This window comes from Microtus pennsylvanicus, chromosome 7 (genome assembly GCF_037038515.1).
Source record: "Microtus pennsylvanicus isolate mMicPen1 chromosome 7, mMicPen1.hap1, whole genome shotgun sequence".
NCBI classification, from domain to species: domain Eukaryota; kingdom Metazoa; phylum Chordata; class Mammalia; order Rodentia; family Cricetidae; genus Microtus; species Microtus pennsylvanicus.
The window spans coordinates 21832644-21851186 of NC_134585.1; the positions used below are offsets into that span (position 1 = coordinate 21832644).

Below are 18543 nucleotides of genomic sequence, written 5' to 3' on the forward strand. Positions count from 1 at the left end.
TTCCTGACCCTCAGAAGAGGCGTGTGTGCGCTATGGCTGACCTTCAGAAGTGTTGTGTAATCTGTTACACAGTGATAGACACCTAGTCGAGCAGAGGTGGTTTAGCATCTGAGTGCTCGGTAAACCACATCACCTCTCTGGTTAAGGTGGGAAAGTCGTTCCTGGGCCTTGCTTTCTCTGCTAGTCATCTATAGGGATGAGATGAGATGAAGGAGGTCCCCCAGTGGAGACTCATTGAGTCGCTGGCATCACAGGAAGTGTGCGAACACACCTGCCATCTTCCCAGTGCTCTCCATGTTTATAGCTGGAGAAACCGAGGCTTGGAGCAGCTAAGTAACTTGCCAGAGTTGATAGGATTATGAAGTGTCAAAGATAAGACAGCTGTCATGCCCTGTCTCTTTTCATTGGCTCATTGAAATGATCTCAGGAGGAATCAGCTACACGATGGCATTGCTACTCTTGAGCTCAGAAACACCATAGCCACCATGAGAACCCAGGTTTACGACGGTAGATGAGGTCTCTTCTAAAATAGGTCCATGGACAGTCAATATTGGTTATTTTGGTACAGAAGAAAATATGAGTTAACCTTGTGTCTACCAATGAATCATCCTCTCACTCAAAGATATTCGCCTGTGCGTAGGTGCTAGCCAGTGGGTGGAGGGCTAGAAATTCCTAAACAAACAGGTCTACCCAACCATTTCTGGAATTAGAATCAGTATATAGAGGATAACATGCCTGCCACCCACTGTCTACAATCTCTGAGATCTGAAAACAGGTGCCCACCAACTGATAGATGAATAAAGAAAACGTGACATATATCCACAGTGGAATAACATACAGCAGCACAGATGGCACCGGAGAACGTGACACCGAGGAACATAGGCCAGGCACAGAAAAAACATGTGTGATCTCACTCATCTGGGGAACTAAAAAAAATGACATCTCAAAGAAACAAGGGCTAGAGAATTGGGGACCAGAGAGTGAGGAGGGAGGTGGGGGCATGGGAAGATGCTCATCAAAGGGTGCAAAGCTTCAGTTGGACTTGAAATTAGCTTCACTGAGTTGGCAAGCCTGTCGGGTGACACCAGTTGTGTGCGATGACACATTGTATATTCCAAAACAGACTTTTCTTATTCTCGGTACATATACACGCATGCATACACAAGTGCGTTCATGAACACACACACACACACACACACGCTAGGGCCAGGGAGATGGCTCAGCAGGCAAAGGTGCTTGCCACCAAGCTTGAGAACCTGAGTAGAATTGCCAAAACTCGTATGGTGGAAGAAGAGAACTGGCTGGCGTCAAGTTGTCCTCTGACATCTACAGGTGCTGTGCACTTACCCACCTACCCGAAAGAGTAATGTAATTTAAGAATAACTAATGGATGAAGCGATGAGTATGTTAATTTACTTTATTGACTCTACAGTGTGCACATAGATCACAGTGTCCCATATATGTACATGTCGATGAATATTCACACTCACGGGATCTTTTAGAAGTAGGAGGGAGAAAGTTTCCTCTCTGAAGGCTTGGGGAATGGGAAAAGGAGACAGGTTTTTGACAGAAAACACCAGGGGAAAGCACAGAATGAGTGTTTATGTGTCAAAGGGAACCTCTGATGGGTTAGTATTTCTGAAAGTGAAGGCAAGGCATTGTGGAAAGAGAAAGAGGGAAGGCGGTTTTCTGGGCTGAGAAGAGGACATGCCCGGGAGCATATTTTGTGCTAGGTCAACCTGACTGTTTCAGCACCATGGCCAGGGGCGTGCTTAAGGCTTGAGGATCTAAGCAGTCGCTACTGAAAGTTAGCCTATCAGTGACATTTCTTTAGTCCGTCTTGGACCAATAGGTCTTGGAAGCAGAGGTAATGGAATCTGGCCAGGAGACGTAGAAACTCAATTGAGCAATGCACGAGGGAGTTTCTGGACCTTACTGGAACCCCAGGGCACTGGCTGAACTCCAGAGGCTTGTCCTCTCTAGCTCCTTCTCCTCTTCTATCTAAAGGCACAGAGTGAAAAACACCAAACTACTAAGTTAGAGTCAGTGTCTCAGGTGTATTTTCTCCCATAGTCACCAAATGACCACGGGCCTTATGGAAGTCACTTCTGGGCTCAATGCTCGCATTACTGAGGCCATTCATCTTGCCCTGCGCTCTGGCATTAAGAGGGTACCTGAGATGGGTGCCTAGTCTCAAATCCCCTACACTCCATACCTACATCTGGCTCTTGGAAGGTCAGACAGGCAGGTCAGCAAGTGCCAGGTCCTGCTTTTTTTTTCAGTGGGCTTCAGTGCTTGAGCGGTGGGCTGCCAGAAATTTGAAAATTCATGTGTACTGGGGAGCGGGGACTCAAAAGAGAGAAGTTGCATAAATGTAATTAGATTTGCTTGGCATTTAGTCTGTAAACTACCCCACCCTGAGCCTTCCCACACTGACCTTGGTGCTAGGAACTTAAGGGTGTTTTACACCATTCCTAGTGGAAGTGTGGGTGGGGTGGGGGTGCTGTAATTTCATTCTTTGTAAGCAAAGCCAGAATCTAGTGGATGGGTTTTTAGAAACTGTCTCCAACTTCCGTTTTGATTTAGCTTGGAGGACTTGTCCAAGGTCATACAGCCCGGTAGCCCAAAGGAAAGGGTGCTCCCAGCCTTGCCTGCTTTTGTGCCAGCCCAGTGGATGGGCTCCCAGACATTAGCATTCCAACAGCTCTGGGTTGCTTTGTCCTCCAACCAAGGCCGGCTGGGGGTTGTGGGGGAAGGGTGAGATGGGGGCAGGGCACCATAAATCTACCTGCTTGTGTGTATGCTGAAGGGCTTGGGGAGGGGTGGGGTTGAGTCCAAGATTCATGCGCTGTTCTGGGAGCTAGACTTGGACCCAGACAAAAGCATGAGAGGATGGAGATTCACTCTACCCAATGGCCTTTTCCTGACAGGATTTGGAATCTTGTCAGGGTTTCTGGGAGCTGGGCACCCCAGGCCACAAGACCAACCAAGGAAAGCTGGCCAGAAGGAGTTTGCAGCAGGTGTACTGAGCTTTAAAAGCTACAAAACATCCAAAATGTCCAGAGAGGTGAGGGGCAAGGCTGTTTTGAGTTGGATTCACACCTCCCACACTTCCAAGAAGGGCTCTCCAGGAAGAAACACACACTGGTGCTGCTATTTAAGCCACAGAACCCTAAATTTTGCAGGAATTCAAATCAAACCCTAAGCCTTCATCCACCCTTGCCTCACACCCCCCCAACTTGCAGAATAGGCGACATAGCTCTGGAATCAAATCCACACTTAACACTGGGTAGCAACTGAGCCAGGGTACTTAGATTGTACCTGTGTACATTCAGGGGGGTAGAGGATGAGGCTGTGTGTGTTCACCTACTCCCCTTTAGAGAGTGCTTGGGGAAATGGACAGTGGGTGCACCCCAGCCTCTTCCATTGTCCAGACACTAGCTCGCTTCACACAGTCACTTGTACCAAAGGAGCTCCCATCCACCCTAGAGAGACACTACTTCCCACAGCCTAAAACAGGAAAAGGTATCTTTCCACTTCAGTAATTCTCCTTATTTTTAACTCCACCCTCCCAGGACCTCTTTGGGCAAACCTTTTGCCATCAGAGCCCAGGTACTAGTTCCAGCCACCTCTTGGGGCTCATATCTCCTGCAACGACGTTTCTTAGGTCTTGAATGACCTTGTCTATACCCATGCGACCCTTCCAGGAGGCAGGGGAAGCGTCCTGCTTTTCAGATCTGCCTATACCCCTCCCCCCACCCAGTACCAACACACAGCAGGCTTGGTCTGTGCAGCGTGGAGCTGTTGACACCCTGGGCAGTGCCCCAGGTGAAAAGTTGGCTGTTGTTGAAGTTTCCAATAACCCATTAATCTCCTCCTCCCAGATTAAAGCCACCAACTGAAACAACACGCTGTTCATTCGCTTGTTTGCAGTGCCCACCCCCACCCCCAGCCCCCCTGCAATCCCTGTCCTTGATAAGGAAGACAACTCTTCTGAGTGTCCTTTAGGGACTTGGAAATAGAGGGAACTTTCAGATCGAGATGGGGGCGGGCACCAGAGAAAAAGACACAGAGGCATTAGCATCAGAGCCTGAGAAACTGCCACCTGTAGGCTCTAGGACAGAAGCAACCTACACAGATCACAGATCATAGTCACTGGCAGCATCCAGCCTGGTGGGTGTCACTTCTTTATCTTCCCCCTTTGGGTGGGTTCCTGGATATCTGACCTCCGTTTTCTTGTAACTCGGCAGAGCTTCTCTGCTAACACCTTCAGGCCAGCTTGTAGTGCTACAGTGAACCAGTCTCTGTCAGTGAACTGCCTATAGACAGCTAGCTCAGTGGGGTGAAAAGCCAGGCCACTTTATGAGTGGATACACAGTCAAGGGTCCACATTTCTAGGGGAACAGAGATCCCAGCTAGACCCTCTATCTTCGCTGCTAAACTGCTTGAAAATGTGGTTTTTTGAAGACCGGTGGGTAAAATGTGCCTTAGGAGTGGAGTCATGCTGGGTGTCTAAATACCTGGGGAAGGGGGGAATTCCTGAGGTGGTGTTCTAGGGATGCCTGTTAATATTCCAAGTTATAATTCTCTCCCTTCCCAGAGGGCAGTGTAGTTCTAAATCCAGGCAGATGAATGTGCCGGGGAGGGGGCTGGGGGGGGGACACTATAAAAGCCCCAGTTAGAGATTTGCCTTTCTTCTGAACCTGCTGTTGGAAATAGGCAAGTCTCAGAGAGAACCGGAGTTTCAGGCTAATGATTTCTTAAGAGGCTTCCTATCCTCTGAAATGGCCTGCCCTACCTCCAGTCCAGCACTCAAGGTAGAGGCTCCAGACCCCAGAAAAGTCCTCATCTCATTCCGGGGAATAGAATTGCCCAGCAGTGGCTACCACCCTCCTCTCCTTCTCTCACGCATGGAGTCATCTTGCTGAAGAGTCTTGAGGGTCCATTTTTTATTAGCCCAAAATCTCTATCACCAGTCCCTATACTCTTATGTACAAAATATAAACTTTCCTACCGCAAAATAGCATCAATAAATACAAATATGTAAAACGGGAGAGGAAGGCATATTATTTACCATAACAAAACTCATTTCAAATGGCTTTATACCATTTACACGCTGATTTTTTTCCTTTTTTTTTTCCTTTTTAGGGAGACAAGCAGTGCTCCAGGAACCTGTCCTTGGAGTTCACGGTTTTAGCCGCAGGCGCCAAGCTGGGGAGATGCTCCAAGCCATAGCAGGGCTTTCCCCATTCACAACCGAGTCTCCCCTTCCGGGGAGGGCGATAACTTGAAAAGTGCAGAAGGAGAAGGCAGAGGATCACCTTTGTGAATTAAGGCAGAATGGTGCGGCCCGGCAACCCTGCCCGCATCTGATGGGCAGCAGAGAGGATGAGCATTGTCTATGGAGCGAGGTGAGTGAGCAGGAGCTGGATGAGAGAGAACCAGTGCAGTGAGATCCAACACTGGATTCGGCCACCCTGCAGAAAGCGACGGTCGGAGGCTGACAGATGTGAATGAGGGCAGGGTCACCAGGAAGTCTGAGAGTCTCCCCTTGTGTAGAGCTACTATTCTTATCCGCTTTGAAAGAGAGTTTGAAGATGCTGCACAGAGGAGATTTAAGAAGAGAGCAGCCTGCAATGCCTGCTTTCGCCTGCTTTGCATGGGCAGCAGCCAGGGTGCTGTAAGCTTTAAGGAGAGCCTGGTTGAACCAGCAAGGGGGCCAGGGACCCGGCTAGTGAGAGCCAGAAGGAGCAAAGATGCTTGAGAGCCTCCACTACCTCCCACCTCGGCGGCTCTAGCTCCCTCCCTTTCTGCCAGCACCCACCACCCAGAGCCAGGCAGGTCTCTTCACAAGAAGTCTGAGAACACCGGGGCGCCTGGAAGCAGACAGGAGGGGGAGCTGGGCACCTGCAGGCCAGGGAACTCTTCCAGCGAGGCAGTAGGGCTCAGGCTGCCAGCTTGAGAAACTGGGGAGTAGAGGGAGCCCCAGTCGCCATTGGAGCCACCTCCCGGGCTGCCTAGCTCCCCACAGGGAACAGTGGTCTCCGGCCCGGGCCCGTAGAAGGTGTGGTCCGCTATGCGCAGCGTCTGAGTCAGTGCCCAGATGTAGTTGTGGGCGAAGCGCAGCGTCTCGATCTTTGTAAGTTTGGCGTCATCTGGGAAGGTGGGTAGCACACCGCGCAGCGCATCCAGCGCGGAGTTGAGGTTGTGCATACGATTGCGCTCCCGGTCATTGGCCTTCTTGCGCCGGCTTCGTCGTTGCTTGCTCAGTGCCAACTCACTCTTGGGCCGGTTCCGCCCTCCGCGCCGTGCGCGGAGCTTCCTCGAGGTCCCTCGGCAGTCACCCGCTTCTGCTTCGGAGCAGTCCCTCAGCATGAGAGTGGGGCTTGGTGGGGTGAATTTGGAGCTGAGAACTTCATTGTCTGAGGCTCCGGAGAAAGGTTGCTGGGTATCTTGGGGCACTTGGACGGTGGGCGCACCCAAGGGATGAGGCGCCATCCTGTGGTTGGGAAAAAATGGAAGGGTCAGAGTGAGACAGTCTCTGCTTTAGAGGCCACGCCACGCGGGATTGGGGTACCGCCTGCCCTTATCTACCCTTTGGTGGTTTCTAATTGTTACCTAGTCCTCCCGGAGCAAAAGAATAGAGAGCGGCGGGTCGGTCAGTGTCAAGCAGCAGCGGACAACTGAGTGCTTCTGTTCGCTCTGAAGTTCTGCTGAGCTGCAGGCGTCCTCGCCTGGAGTTAATTGCGTCTGGAAGCAGAAGAGAAGCTCCTAGGGGGTCCCCTCCTGAGCCCCAGGGGGATTTCCTGAGTTACAAGTCGTGTGCCCCTTGGCACGCTTTATCTGCTCGGCCCGGGCCAGGAGCGTGCCTGCCCGGCTGCTGCCTGCACCACTGGCCAATCAGCAGCAGGGGCCCAGGGGCCAGGCCACGCGAGCCGCTCCCCCCCAAACCCCCACCCACGGAACACAGCTGGATTCCGGACAAAGGGCAGGGATGGGGGGGGGAGCAGTGCTCTGTTTGCTCCCCCACCCCACCCCATCGCGGGCTCGGTCCCAGCAACTCTCGGTTCCTCAAAGAGCCTCACCCAGCCAGAAGAGCCCCGTCTGGCTCAGGTCTGGCCGCCGCTGACAGCCTTGCTTTTTCCTCTTCCCCCCTGGCATCTGTTCAGACGCTTTCTTGATAGCATGAAGGAGGTTTGGGGGTGCCTGTAGGGAAAGCCTCTTCTTTGAGTATTACACATGCGAGCTTTTGGCTCAGAGAGGGAAGCTGCTTGCCTGAATCAACCAGCAAACAAAGTAGGAGTCAAGTGTCTTGACCGACAGCTTGGAGGAGCGCCCATCAGTTCTAAGTGCTACCCAGCTCGCTGCCACTGTGGGGGGGGGATGTGTGTGAGTAGCGTTTTATAGATCCTCTCTATTCTGGGTGGGAGGACAGAGTGACTTAGAGAAGGCTCTGCGCAAGTCTTTTTTACGCAGAGATCATCGTTTGGCGGTGTTTAGGTCCAAAGAAGCCAAGATGCTCTCCCCCAACTCCCAGATCAGCTGTGGAGAACCCCCACATCCTCCTCATCAGAGAGTGGATTCCATTCCAGAGGCGAGGGTGGTTGTGGAGGGAGTGCAGAGGGACACCCCACTACTTCCCCCTCAGGGACAGACTGTATCCTGGGGTTGAGGAAGTCCTGACCCTGAGGAGGCAGGTGGTGTGAAGAGGTCAGGAGGGGCTTCTTCTTGGTTAGCCTTTTTGTCTTTTCAATGCCATGATGTGCAGGCACTGGGAGAAAAGCGGATCTACTCTCCGTCCCCTTTAGTCCTCCTGCCCAATCACAGACCAGAGAGGGCCGACAGTTTCACCTAGTCTAGCCCCCCTCTTGCCCCGCCCCCCATCACTTCTGAACTGTGGGTGAACATAGGGCAGGGCAGGGATTCTCCAAGCCTTCTTATTTGTCCCTCTCAAAGCTGCCTGGAAATCTTTCCTGCGACCCTTGAAAACATTGCCTGCCCTTTCTTCCCTGCAGACCCGCCCCTCTCGTCCCCGCCTCGGACATCCCGTGGTCTTCGGTTTCCGGTCACTCAGGGTGAGGGGCTGTGGCTTCCGCTGCTCTCCGCTCTCTCTTCTTCCCTGTGTGCGGCTCCGAGGAAACCGGGGCTGGGAGTTAAGACTCTAGGCAGTAGCTCTATTCTTTCTAAAATGTCCTCTTACTCCGAGACTCCCGGAAATTGCAGAAGGGGCCATGCCCTGGTTGGGAGAATAAGGGGATGGGTCAGGGTCGAGAGGTAGGTTCGTGGCTGGGCTCTAGTGTTGGCCTCTGACTGCCTGGGATGCAGGGGAGGGGAGGGAGCAGCACAGAATCTCCTAGGCAGAGGGTGATTTACTTGGGGTTCAGCAGGAGGGGGTTGTAGGACTGGGTGAGGGCAGTGGCTCTATCCCCATGGACTCTAAATGATCCTGAGTGAAGAGGGGGGTTCCCTTCTCCACTGTTGAGAAACTGAATCTGAAAACAAGGCCAGACTCTGCTGAGCGCCGGGTTCTTAGGCTCTGTCTTCTGCTGCTGGTCTTCCTTTAGGTTGTGCCTTGCTTCAAGCTTGTCTTCTGGTCTCAGAATGGGGACTTGAAACCCTTTTCTACAGATGGAAAAGCCAAGTCCCCGAGAAGAAAGTGACTTGTCCAAGGTCACACAGCAAATCTTCTAAGAACTATGAAGAATTCAGAAACGGAGCTTCTTCTTAATCCTAGACATCGCCCCGCCATTCTCGTTGCCATGATTTGGGAAGAATGAGAGACCCCAAAATGCAGAGAAGAGGATGTCTGAGTCTTTGAAGACAGGCAGAGTAGATTAGTGCAGAAGTCATGACCCACCCTCCTAGACAAAGGAAATAGCACCAAGCATGGTCGAACTTTCTGTTTTTCTGTCCCCGACCACAGCTTTGCTTGAATGATCTCTCCTCTCCAACCCCAGAAAATCAGAAACTGGGAAAATGACTTAAAAGGCATCCTTAGAGCCCTGAGACCCAATCGGGCTGCATGGAGGGAACCCAGGTTGCTAGGGGGACCCAAGCGATCATGGGTTCCCCTGGGTTCCTGAAAAGCAGCCTACATCTGTAGCTGTCATCTATCCTGTGACTGTACATGGGACAGGACTCTCCCTGGCTGGGTCCTGCCCTGTGAGTCTAAAGGACTTTGGCTAGAGCGCAGAGCTTCCCCGGCTCTTGGTAAAATTTCTTGATAGGTAGAGGCCCTTTTGGAATTCTTGTGCAGTTTCCTCACTATCTCTCTGGTTCAGGGCTCTTCTGGGCTTGTCGGCAGCCAGCAGCCTTTTTGCGCAAAAAGCAGTCAGGGTAAGGAACGCGCCGCGAAGGGGCAGTGCGCATGAGTAATGCCCAAACTCCCTGCCAGTTTTCATGTAGTCAGGAGGCCGACCTGAATGTCTATGAGTCCTAGAAGTTTAGAGATTCAGGATCCATACTCTCTCTCTCAGCTGCCAGGGACCCACAGACCCCTCTCCAAAGTTAATCCCTGGACTTTTGGAGGTGGAGGTGGAGGCGCAGTTGACTGCGCAGTGTGCGCCAATTGTACTTGTAAAATTGCTCTCTGCGTCCCCGAGCAAAACCTGTTCTTACAGTGAGGGGGTCATCCATCCACCGCCCCCGAGGCCTCCAGAACCCCTGTGTTCCTCCACCTTGTAAGACCTAGAGTTGCTTGGGGACCTGAGGGGTTCTGAGAGAGAGGCAACAGTCAGACGCCTGGAGACGGCAGGCAGATTGGAATTGAGGGTTAGGCAGCTACTGGCCCTAGCGTCTTGCGGTCGGGCGGGGGTAATGCTAGCCTTGCCTGGGGGCTCTTTGAGGATCGAGCGAGGAGGGGGGCCTCCATGGGAAGTTGAATAGCTAATGGCTTGTCAGGGGAGGGGGCTTCTTTCTCTCGCCTTCGCTTTGGCCCTGAAAGAGAGGAAGACAAAAATCTGGCGAGCGAGGCTGCCGGGACCGAGACTGGCCACTTCAAACAGCCCTTCAAACAAAAGGAGACGACGAAAAGAAAGCCCCACCTGTCTCCAGTGTTTGCTAAAATAATAATAAATAGATTTCGTTTAATAAATAATTACAAGAGATTGTAAAGCGGGGTGCTTTGGAAAACATCTCCGGCGGGAGTCAGCGCAACCAGCCATCACCTGCTCCTAAGGCGAGCAACTTTTATTGTTAAGCCACCCCCTAACTAGTTCGCCTCTGATAAACTCTCCTTGGTCTTCACAATGACTGTTTACTCATAGTTAGCACAATATTACCTTTGCCGTGATAAACCCGAAGGGGGGGAGACCTGGCCCCTGGCCCCTGGGCACACCTGTCCTAGAAGCTGACACATGGATTTGGCACTGAGCAGGCCTCCCCCCCGGGGGCCCTGCCCCCGTGTACATTGGCCCAATTGCCACTCATTTATAACAGGTTGGCTGCAAGGCCTATCTCGGTCCTATTTGTCTTCTTTTATTGAAAGCATATGGTCTCCAGGGGCTCACCAACCCCATATTTCATCTGCCAAGAGCTGGGGCGCTTCCGCGGGCTGGTGCTGCCCAGCGCATTGCTCCCCACCCAACGGCTGCTGCGCCAGCTGAGAGCATGGTGGAGGTTGGGTGGGGACAGATAAGGCGAGCTGCTCACTGGCTTTAGGAGAGGGGCCATTCCCTTAGTGACTCCCCCCTCCGGGGGCCCTGGGAGCTCGTGCGCTCTTGAATGGGTGGCTGGTTCCTTTTCTTGGGTAGGTGAGAGGGCGCCATATGCTACCCCACAGAGCGCACGAGGGAGCTTCGGCCCAGGGAGTCCTCCAACAAAGGGAGGAGAGGGGCTGGGACACTCTGGAGCACCCGAGGTCTTTATTTCCAGATCCCCCGCTTTGCCTGGAGCCGCCTCCCCCCGGGCGCCCGCAGCTAGCGCGCAGAGCCAGGAAACAAAGTGTCCACATTATTGCTGCCGCCAGCCGCGCCTGTCAATGCTTGAAAAGGTGCATTGCGCACCCAGACACCTGTTGAAATAGCGCCTCTTCTCAGCGCTTTCTCCAGCTCTGCGCTGGGTCAGGAACTGCGCGGGGAGTGGGAGGTGGGAGGAGGGACAGTTACTGTGATTTGTGGCGACATATGTCGGGCAGCTCCTGTGTACTCCTCTCAGGCGCACATGCACTCTCGCTCCCATACACACCCCGCGAGAAGGAGCAGCTGCTCGCCTCACCTTCTCCCGACATAATACCTGGGCCGGGTGCTTTGGCCTCGCCTTTGAGATTCCAACTCTCCTCCACCTTCTGTCTTCCGCCCCCCAATGCCCCAATCTTGGCAGCTTTACTCTAGGACTTTATTGTCAGCTTTAACAGATGCACGTTTGTTCCCAGCGCCAGGCCCCAAACACACACACACTCACACACACACACACACACACACACACACACACACACACACACACGTGCAAGCATCCACAGGAACCCCTGACTGAGGACACAGATGCGGAGCGCAAAATGCCCATATGTCCCATTTCTCGCCTGCCCGGCTTGGGGAAATAAACAGACTGTGTGATTCTCTCTACTCAGAAAAAAATAAACAAGGGAAGCTAGAGAAGGTGGAGAGGCCACCTCCAAGTTTCACCAGGTTGGTGCTTGCCCTTTTTTTTGTGCAGCGCTCAAGTCAGGTGAGCTCTGGGAGGATGAGTCAGGATGCCCACCTTAAGACAGCCTGGATAGGGACCCTTTGGGTTGAGTGGAATTGAGCCGTAGGGTCTAAACTCTGGCCACCTCCTGACTCTGGGTTCTGGTGGTCACTTGGGGCCTCGTAACCCTGAGGAATTGTTTGCTACTCTTCTGCGTGCAGTTCTCCATTCATGACTGGTTGGTGCAAGTTTGTCACCTGGACTAGGTGACAAAATATAGTGAAAATATAGTGAGAAGCACACTGTGTGTGTGTGTGTGTGTGTGTGTGTGTGTGTGTGTGTGTGTGTGTGTGTGTGCAGGGCTGCACAGGGAGCCTGGATCTGCCTCTGTCTCCAGTCACTAGGGCACAGGGCCTCTACAGGTTTCTTACTTACTGAGGAAAGAAGCGGTAGGGGAACTACTTTGACATTTCCCTTTCGAATATACCAAGTTTGGAAGTCTTGGATATCAACAGCTCCCAACCCCCAACACAGCATCCAGTCTCCCTTTGTCTTTCCTTCTGGGTAATGGTTTCTCTTTTACAGCGGAAGTGGCAGCAGGCATGAGCTTGGCACTGGTGTTTAGGAAGCCTCCTCAGATCCCAACTTCCAGTCCTTGGCGCAGATGCAACACCCGGAAGTAACTACCCATGCCTGACTTTGATACCTCCATTTCATCCAGCTGGGGGGGGGGGTGTATGACCCTGGGCACGTCCCCTTTCCCAACCTGTTTCTGGCTTCCTTTGGGTGTAAGTGTGGATTGCGTTTCTTGCTAGTTAAATCTAGTACTTAACATATGCTAGTGAGGAACTGGTTGGAAAAGGAGCTGAGCTGGAGAGATGGCTCAGCAGTTAAGAGCACTGGCTGCTCCTGCAGACATCCTGGGGTCTGTTCCCAGCACCTACGCCTCACAAGTGTTTGTAACTCTGATTTCACAGGGTTGGGGGTGACACCCTTTTCTTGGTCTCAATGGGCACTGCATGCATGTAGTGAGCAGACATGCATTCTGAATGGCAAAACACCCATACATGTAAAATAATAAAATAAAATAAATTAAGGTTAATCCTAGGTTAACCCAGTATGGAAGCAGCAGGCTGAGCTGCATCACCGCTTCCTACTCAGTACTTAGCAACAGTACTGTTCATTCCACTCAGTGCTCAGTGGGAGTACTATTTATACGGAAGCGGAACACCTCCTTAGATGTTCACATAATCTGTAGGGGAGACAGAAAGGAATTTTTTAAAATTCCTACTTCACATTTTTGCAGTTAAGGCTATAGTACCCCAGAGGGGGATTTTCACTGTGTTACTCTCCTGCCCCAACCCACTGTCTGCACCCAGGATCTCCATCCCTCCACCCTTTGGGAGAGACCCTTTATGGGGCTTTATGGGCACCAGGAATGGAAGCGGCTCTGAACCATAAATAACAAAACTTCCTTCCTCTTCCTAGGTGCTCTAGAGCTTCTTGCTTTCCACCCACCCACTCCATTCATGCACTGGAGAAGTGGTTCTCAACTTGTGGGTTGTGATCCCTTTGAGGTCTAATGACCCTTTCACAGGGGTCACCAAAGACCATTAGAAAACACAGATATTTGCATTATGATTCATAAGAGTAGCAAAATTACAGTCAGGAAGTAGTTATGAAGTAGCAATGAAAATAATTTTATAGTTGGGGTGGGATCACCACAACACGAGGGACTGTATTAATGGGTCACAGCACCAGGGAGGTTGAGAACTACAGCTCTGGAGTCTAGAGAAAGGAAAAGACCTGTGCAACTCCAAGACGGAATGCTTCCTTGACTCTTCCATCCTTGGCCCAGCCTCCCCTTTACCTAGCCCTAGTTCTGCCGTACCCTTGCTAGGCAAGGACTCTACTGCTGGCTCTAGTCCTGGTCCTCTTTCTTTTCCTTTGAGACAAGAACTCACTAATCTATCCAGGTTGGCTTTAAACTTGTGATCTTTCTGGCTCAGCCACCCAAGTTGCTGGGATTTACCTTCTATTCTCTCTGGGCCTGATCCTAATTGCCCCATCTACCTTTGGGGCATTACACACTGACTTCCACTTCTGGGCTTATAATAAAACAACCCTTCTTAGACTCCTGCTGGACAATATTAAAGAAGAGGGTGAAGGCTAAGAGACGAGATCCCCTGATAGTGTGTGCGATGGCTCATCCATTCTTTTCCTCTGGAAACTGTCCTTGGATAGGAGACGCCCTGCATATGACTTTATTGGATGGGAGGACTGCCTTTTGCAGATATGTGTATAAAAAAAAAAAGCAAGATTTTGCAGAGCTTCCGGTCTGCACAGAAAGCTAGAAATCAAGTCTTGTCAATGCCTAGACATCCAGCTGCCTTCGGTCAGTTGGTTACATGTTCCCTTTGTCCTGTAAGTGTTTACGAAGATTTATTATGAGAAGATGGTAGCCAGCTGTTTCCAAGGTTCTAAGGAAAATGACTTAGAAAAAGCAGGAATCAAGGCTCTTGACAGCCATGCTATCTCTGCAGACAAAAATGGCAGGGGTCCTCCAAACAAGGGGTAGAATCTTGTCTGTAAAGATATATTCTCTGGTTTGAAATGACTGTGTGGTCTCCTTAGAGAAGGGGACTAGATTAGACGACTGTTATCGTCTTCCAAGACTCCATAGAGTCGGGATAACTATTCAGTGTCGTAGACTACACATTGGGAAGTCATCCTCTAAAGAAGACGGACACAGCCAAGGGACACTTACTTGCCTGCTATAATAACCCTTTGAGGTCTGGGAAAATTCCTTGGTGGCTAAGCCATCTACCACACAAGCAGTAAGCATGAAGACCTCTTACTGGGCCACCAAGACATAATTTTGGCAAGTATGTTGGCTGGGTTATTATTCCAGTCCTTTGACGGCAGAGACAAGGGATCCCTAGAGCAAGCTGACTAGCCAGCAGCTATATCGAGAGCTCTGGGTTCATCTGGGAGACCCTGTCTCAATATATAAAATGAAGGACAGTTGGAGAAGACTCCTGACAGAGGCTCTGGGTCTATGTGTGCACTCACACACATACTCACGAGTGTGTGGTAACACACACATCTATCTATATCTATGTATAACGCATTTCAGGTTATAGGTGGCGTTCATCACTGCTGTCCTCAATCTGAGAAAATTATACCAGCCCTTTCCTGGAAGTTTTCAGCCTATGGGCACATGTCTATGATATACCAAGTGCCATGAGACTTGTCAAGAACCCAGTATTTATGCTTATGTTTTCATTTCCTCTTTATCTAACATGGCACTTCCCACAGGGCATCGTTAGGTATTTTCACATCTCCTGCGTGGCTCTCATTTCTCCACAAAGCATGGATGGTATCAACTGTGGTTTTCATAGAAGGACTTCATCCTTAGAGAAAGTTCTTTCAATTTCTAAGTCACTTAGATGATTTTTAAAAAGGTTTATTTTATTTGTGTGTGTGTGTGTGCATCTATGTGTATTTGTGTGTCCGTACACATGTGTGTGCAGGTAACTACAGAGACGAGAAGGGGGTGTTGGATCCCTTGGAGCTGGAGTCACAGGCATTTGTGAGATGCCTGCTATAAGTGCTGGGGTCTGATAGGAGGGCAGTAGGCACGCTTGAATGCTGAGCCATCTCCAACCCCACGTTGAGTTTGAACCACCTGTAATTTATACACCTGAGATGTATCCTTTCCTCTTTGGTTCCTTCCTATCTTTGCTACATTGTAATACTATAGCTCTGACTGACTAGTTACTGATACTGTCTCATAGATGTCCTCCCTCCCTCCCTCCCTCCCTCCCTCCCTCTCTCTCTCTCTCTCTCTCTCTCTCTCTCTCTCTCTCTCTCTCTCTCTCCAGGGTTTCTCTGTGTAGCAGTCCTAGCTGTCCCGGAACTCGCTCTATAGACCCCTCATAGGTTCTCAACTGTAGAATGTTTGTCCATTCTTTTCCCTTCCATATCATCTTTAGAAAAATGTCACCAGGAGCTGAGAGTGTGGCTCAGTTGCTAGAGTACCTGATTAGCATGCATGAAACCCTGAGTTCAATTCCCACGTAAAACCAAGCATGGTGGTTCATGATTACATGCCAGCACTCTGGATGTGGAGGTAAGACAACCAGTTCAAATTCAAGGTTGTCCCCTGCTACATAGTAAGTTAGAGACCAACCTGGCCTACGTGAGATCCTAGCCAGAAAACCATTTTTTTTCCTAGATATGATGGCATATGCCTTTAGGAGGCAGAGATAGGGAAGTCTCTGTGAGTTCAGTACCAGCCTGGTCTACATATGTTGTTCTAGTAGAGTCAAGACTATACAGAGAGACCCTGTCTCAAAAAACCATATGTGTGTATTTATATACATACATGTATATATATTAATGTCACTAAGTGCCAACCACACTTAAAGAGCAGAGAATTAAGTCCCACCTCCTGAAAGAACAAATATCTATGTAATTGCTTGGAATTCTTCAATATAGGAAAATGCAAATCTTTCTATTTGCTTATGGACTTGGTCATTAATTTAGGTTAGTGTGGACTTACAGATATCCACTTTACATTTTGAGTTGTGTCTGAATATTGTCCCCCAGTTTTTTCACTGCCATGACAGATACCTAAGAGAACAATTTATTTTTTGAGGCACGGTGTCTCTTGTTTATACAACCTGCAAACTTCTGGTAGTTGGCCCCCAGGTTCCAGGCATCGGTCCTGTTGCGGTCTCCCTTCTTGCCACAGGAGCCTGGGTCTGGGATTACAGATGCACACCACCGCATCTGACTTTTTAAAATGTGGGTTCCAGGGGCTGAACTCGGGTTGCTAGGTTTGCATGACAAGTGCTTTTATCCATTGAGCTATCTGGCCAACTCTACAATATTCTTGTTTTTTTTGTTTGTTTGTTTTGTTTTTGTTTCTCTGTTGCTTTGAAACCTGTCCTGGAACTCACTCTTTAGACCAGGCTGGCCCTGAACTAGCAGAGGTCCACCTGTCTCTGCCTCCCGAGTGCTAGGATTCAAGGTGTGCAACACCACTGCCCAGCTGCAATATTCTTGAACTTACAAAACTACAGAAATACAAAATAGGTTAGTGGTTGATGAGAATCAAGCTAAGGCTACAGAAAGGCAGTGTGAACAGTTCTTGTGGGGTCTGAAACATTCTGAATCTTGACTGTGCCTAAGTCAGTTACCTCTGCTGGAAACAACTGGGGAAAGGCTCCAGAGGACTTCCTCATCCTGGTCCTTAAAACAGCACATGAACACGCGCCTGCCCTGAAATACAGAGTAGAATGTGAAGCACAGCACATTTGCTCGTGTGCCTTCTGCTCCTTTTCTTTCCCTGTAAAAATAATGTTTAAAGGCATTTCTTCAGACTTGATTTTTCCTCAGCACATAGAACTCCGAGACCAGGACTAAGCTGACGAGGACTAAGCTAGCCCACTGGAGAATTCACGTGCAAGATGACAAAAAACAAAACAAAACAAACAAAAAAACCGTGGCCTGTTGCAATGGATGTGGGAGAACAGTGGGTTCTTTAACCCAGACACATATAGGGCAGAAGGGTGAAGGGCTCAGTTCATCTCTTCACTCAGAATCCCTGATGGTCCTGGCCCAGTGCAATTAGTCTTGGGTTAAGGTAAAGTGGTCTGCTTTCTGGAATGCCTTCCTCCCTCAGCTTCTTTTCTGGTGAGAGTATTATTATTATTATTATTATTATTATTTTACAACAAATAGAAAATAAAGGCTTTCTCCTTCTCAAGGGCAGAAGACTCCAGTCTACCAGCTGTCTTAGCTACGCTTCCTGATGATGTGTGAGAAAAAAAAAAACACCTGGAGAAAAGCAATTGAAAGGAGAAAGGATTTCTTCTCCATCAGGTGGGGTAGTCAAGGCAGTGGCAGGAACTTGAGGAACTTCCCACAAGCTGGAAGCTGAGATGCAGAAAGTAGTAACTCACAGCTTTAGAGAGAGGAGGAGGGGGAGGAACTAACAGTTTATCTGACAGCAATATGTAGCAAAAGGTGGACCAACTGTAGGCCTGGTGTGGTGGCACACACCTCTAATCTCAGCACTCAGGAGGCAGAGGCAGGTGGATATCAGTGAGCTCAAGGCCAGCCTGGTCTACAGAATGAGTTCTAGGTCATCAGCCAGGGTTGCAAGGTGAGACCCTGTCAAAAAAAAAAACCTCAAAAACTCAAAGAGAAGGGGGTGCTGGAGTGTATTTACCTTTTAAATGACCTCCTCCATCAATCATGCGGGTACCCAGAAGTAAGGCCAGTACTTAACTTAGTATTTGGGGTTAGTTTGTTAGATTTTAAACAGTTTAAGATTTATTTAAATTCCTGAAATATTTATTTATTTATTTATGGTGTGCACATACATTATGCCATAGGGCATGTGTGGAGGTGAGAGGATAGGAGGAGGTGGTTCTCTCCTTCCACCATGTGGTACCTGGGGTGGAACTTGGATTATCAGGCTTGGCAGCAAGCCCCTTGGCCTACGGCAACATCTTACCAGCCTGATTTAGAGATACTTTAATACTTTCCACGTAGCTTGGTGAAGTGGCACACACCTTTAATCCCAGCACTTGGGAGGCAGAAGAAGCAAGAGGAGCTCAGTGAGTTCGAGGCCAACCTTCTATATAGGGTGAGTTTCAGAATAGCCAAGGTTACATAGTGAAACCCTGTCTCAAAAATAACAAAAAAATTCACATGAAATATAACATGTTGTCACACACATTTTGGTGGGAATAGTACCGTGACCATTTCCTCCTTCTCTGACAATTTCATAGAGGCATAGAATGTAATGTGATCATATTCACTTCCCATTCCTCCTCCTCCTCCTGTACCATGTCTTCACGTGTGTGTGTGCGTGTGTGTACATGCACATCTCGTGCAGCAGCCATAGCT

At 49.9% G+C, this 18543-nt stretch overlaps 1 protein-coding gene across 1 annotated transcript; it reads right to left on the bottom strand.

Moving 5' to 3' along the window:
- Positions 1 to 5159: 5159 nt before the first annotated feature.
- Positions 5160 to 6756, bottom strand: Neurog3 (neurogenin 3). The gene is made up of 2 exons (XM_075978862.1): positions 6619 to 6756; positions 5160 to 6499 (listed from the first exon to the last, which is right to left on the bottom strand). The coding sequence occupies exon 2, from the start codon at positions 6496 to 6498 to the stop codon at positions 5848 to 5850; it is 651 nt and encodes a 216-aa protein (XP_075834977.1). The 5' UTR covers position 6499; positions 6619 to 6756; the 3' UTR covers positions 5160 to 5847.
- Between the last annotated feature and the right edge of the window lie 11787 nt (positions 6757 to 18543).

What these genes read in the sequence shown, in the direction of transcription:
- Neurog3 (XM_075978862.1), bottom strand. Translation starts at nt 6,498, where the DNA reads ATGGCGCCTCATCCCTTGGGTGCGCCCACCGTCCAAGTGCCCCAAGAT.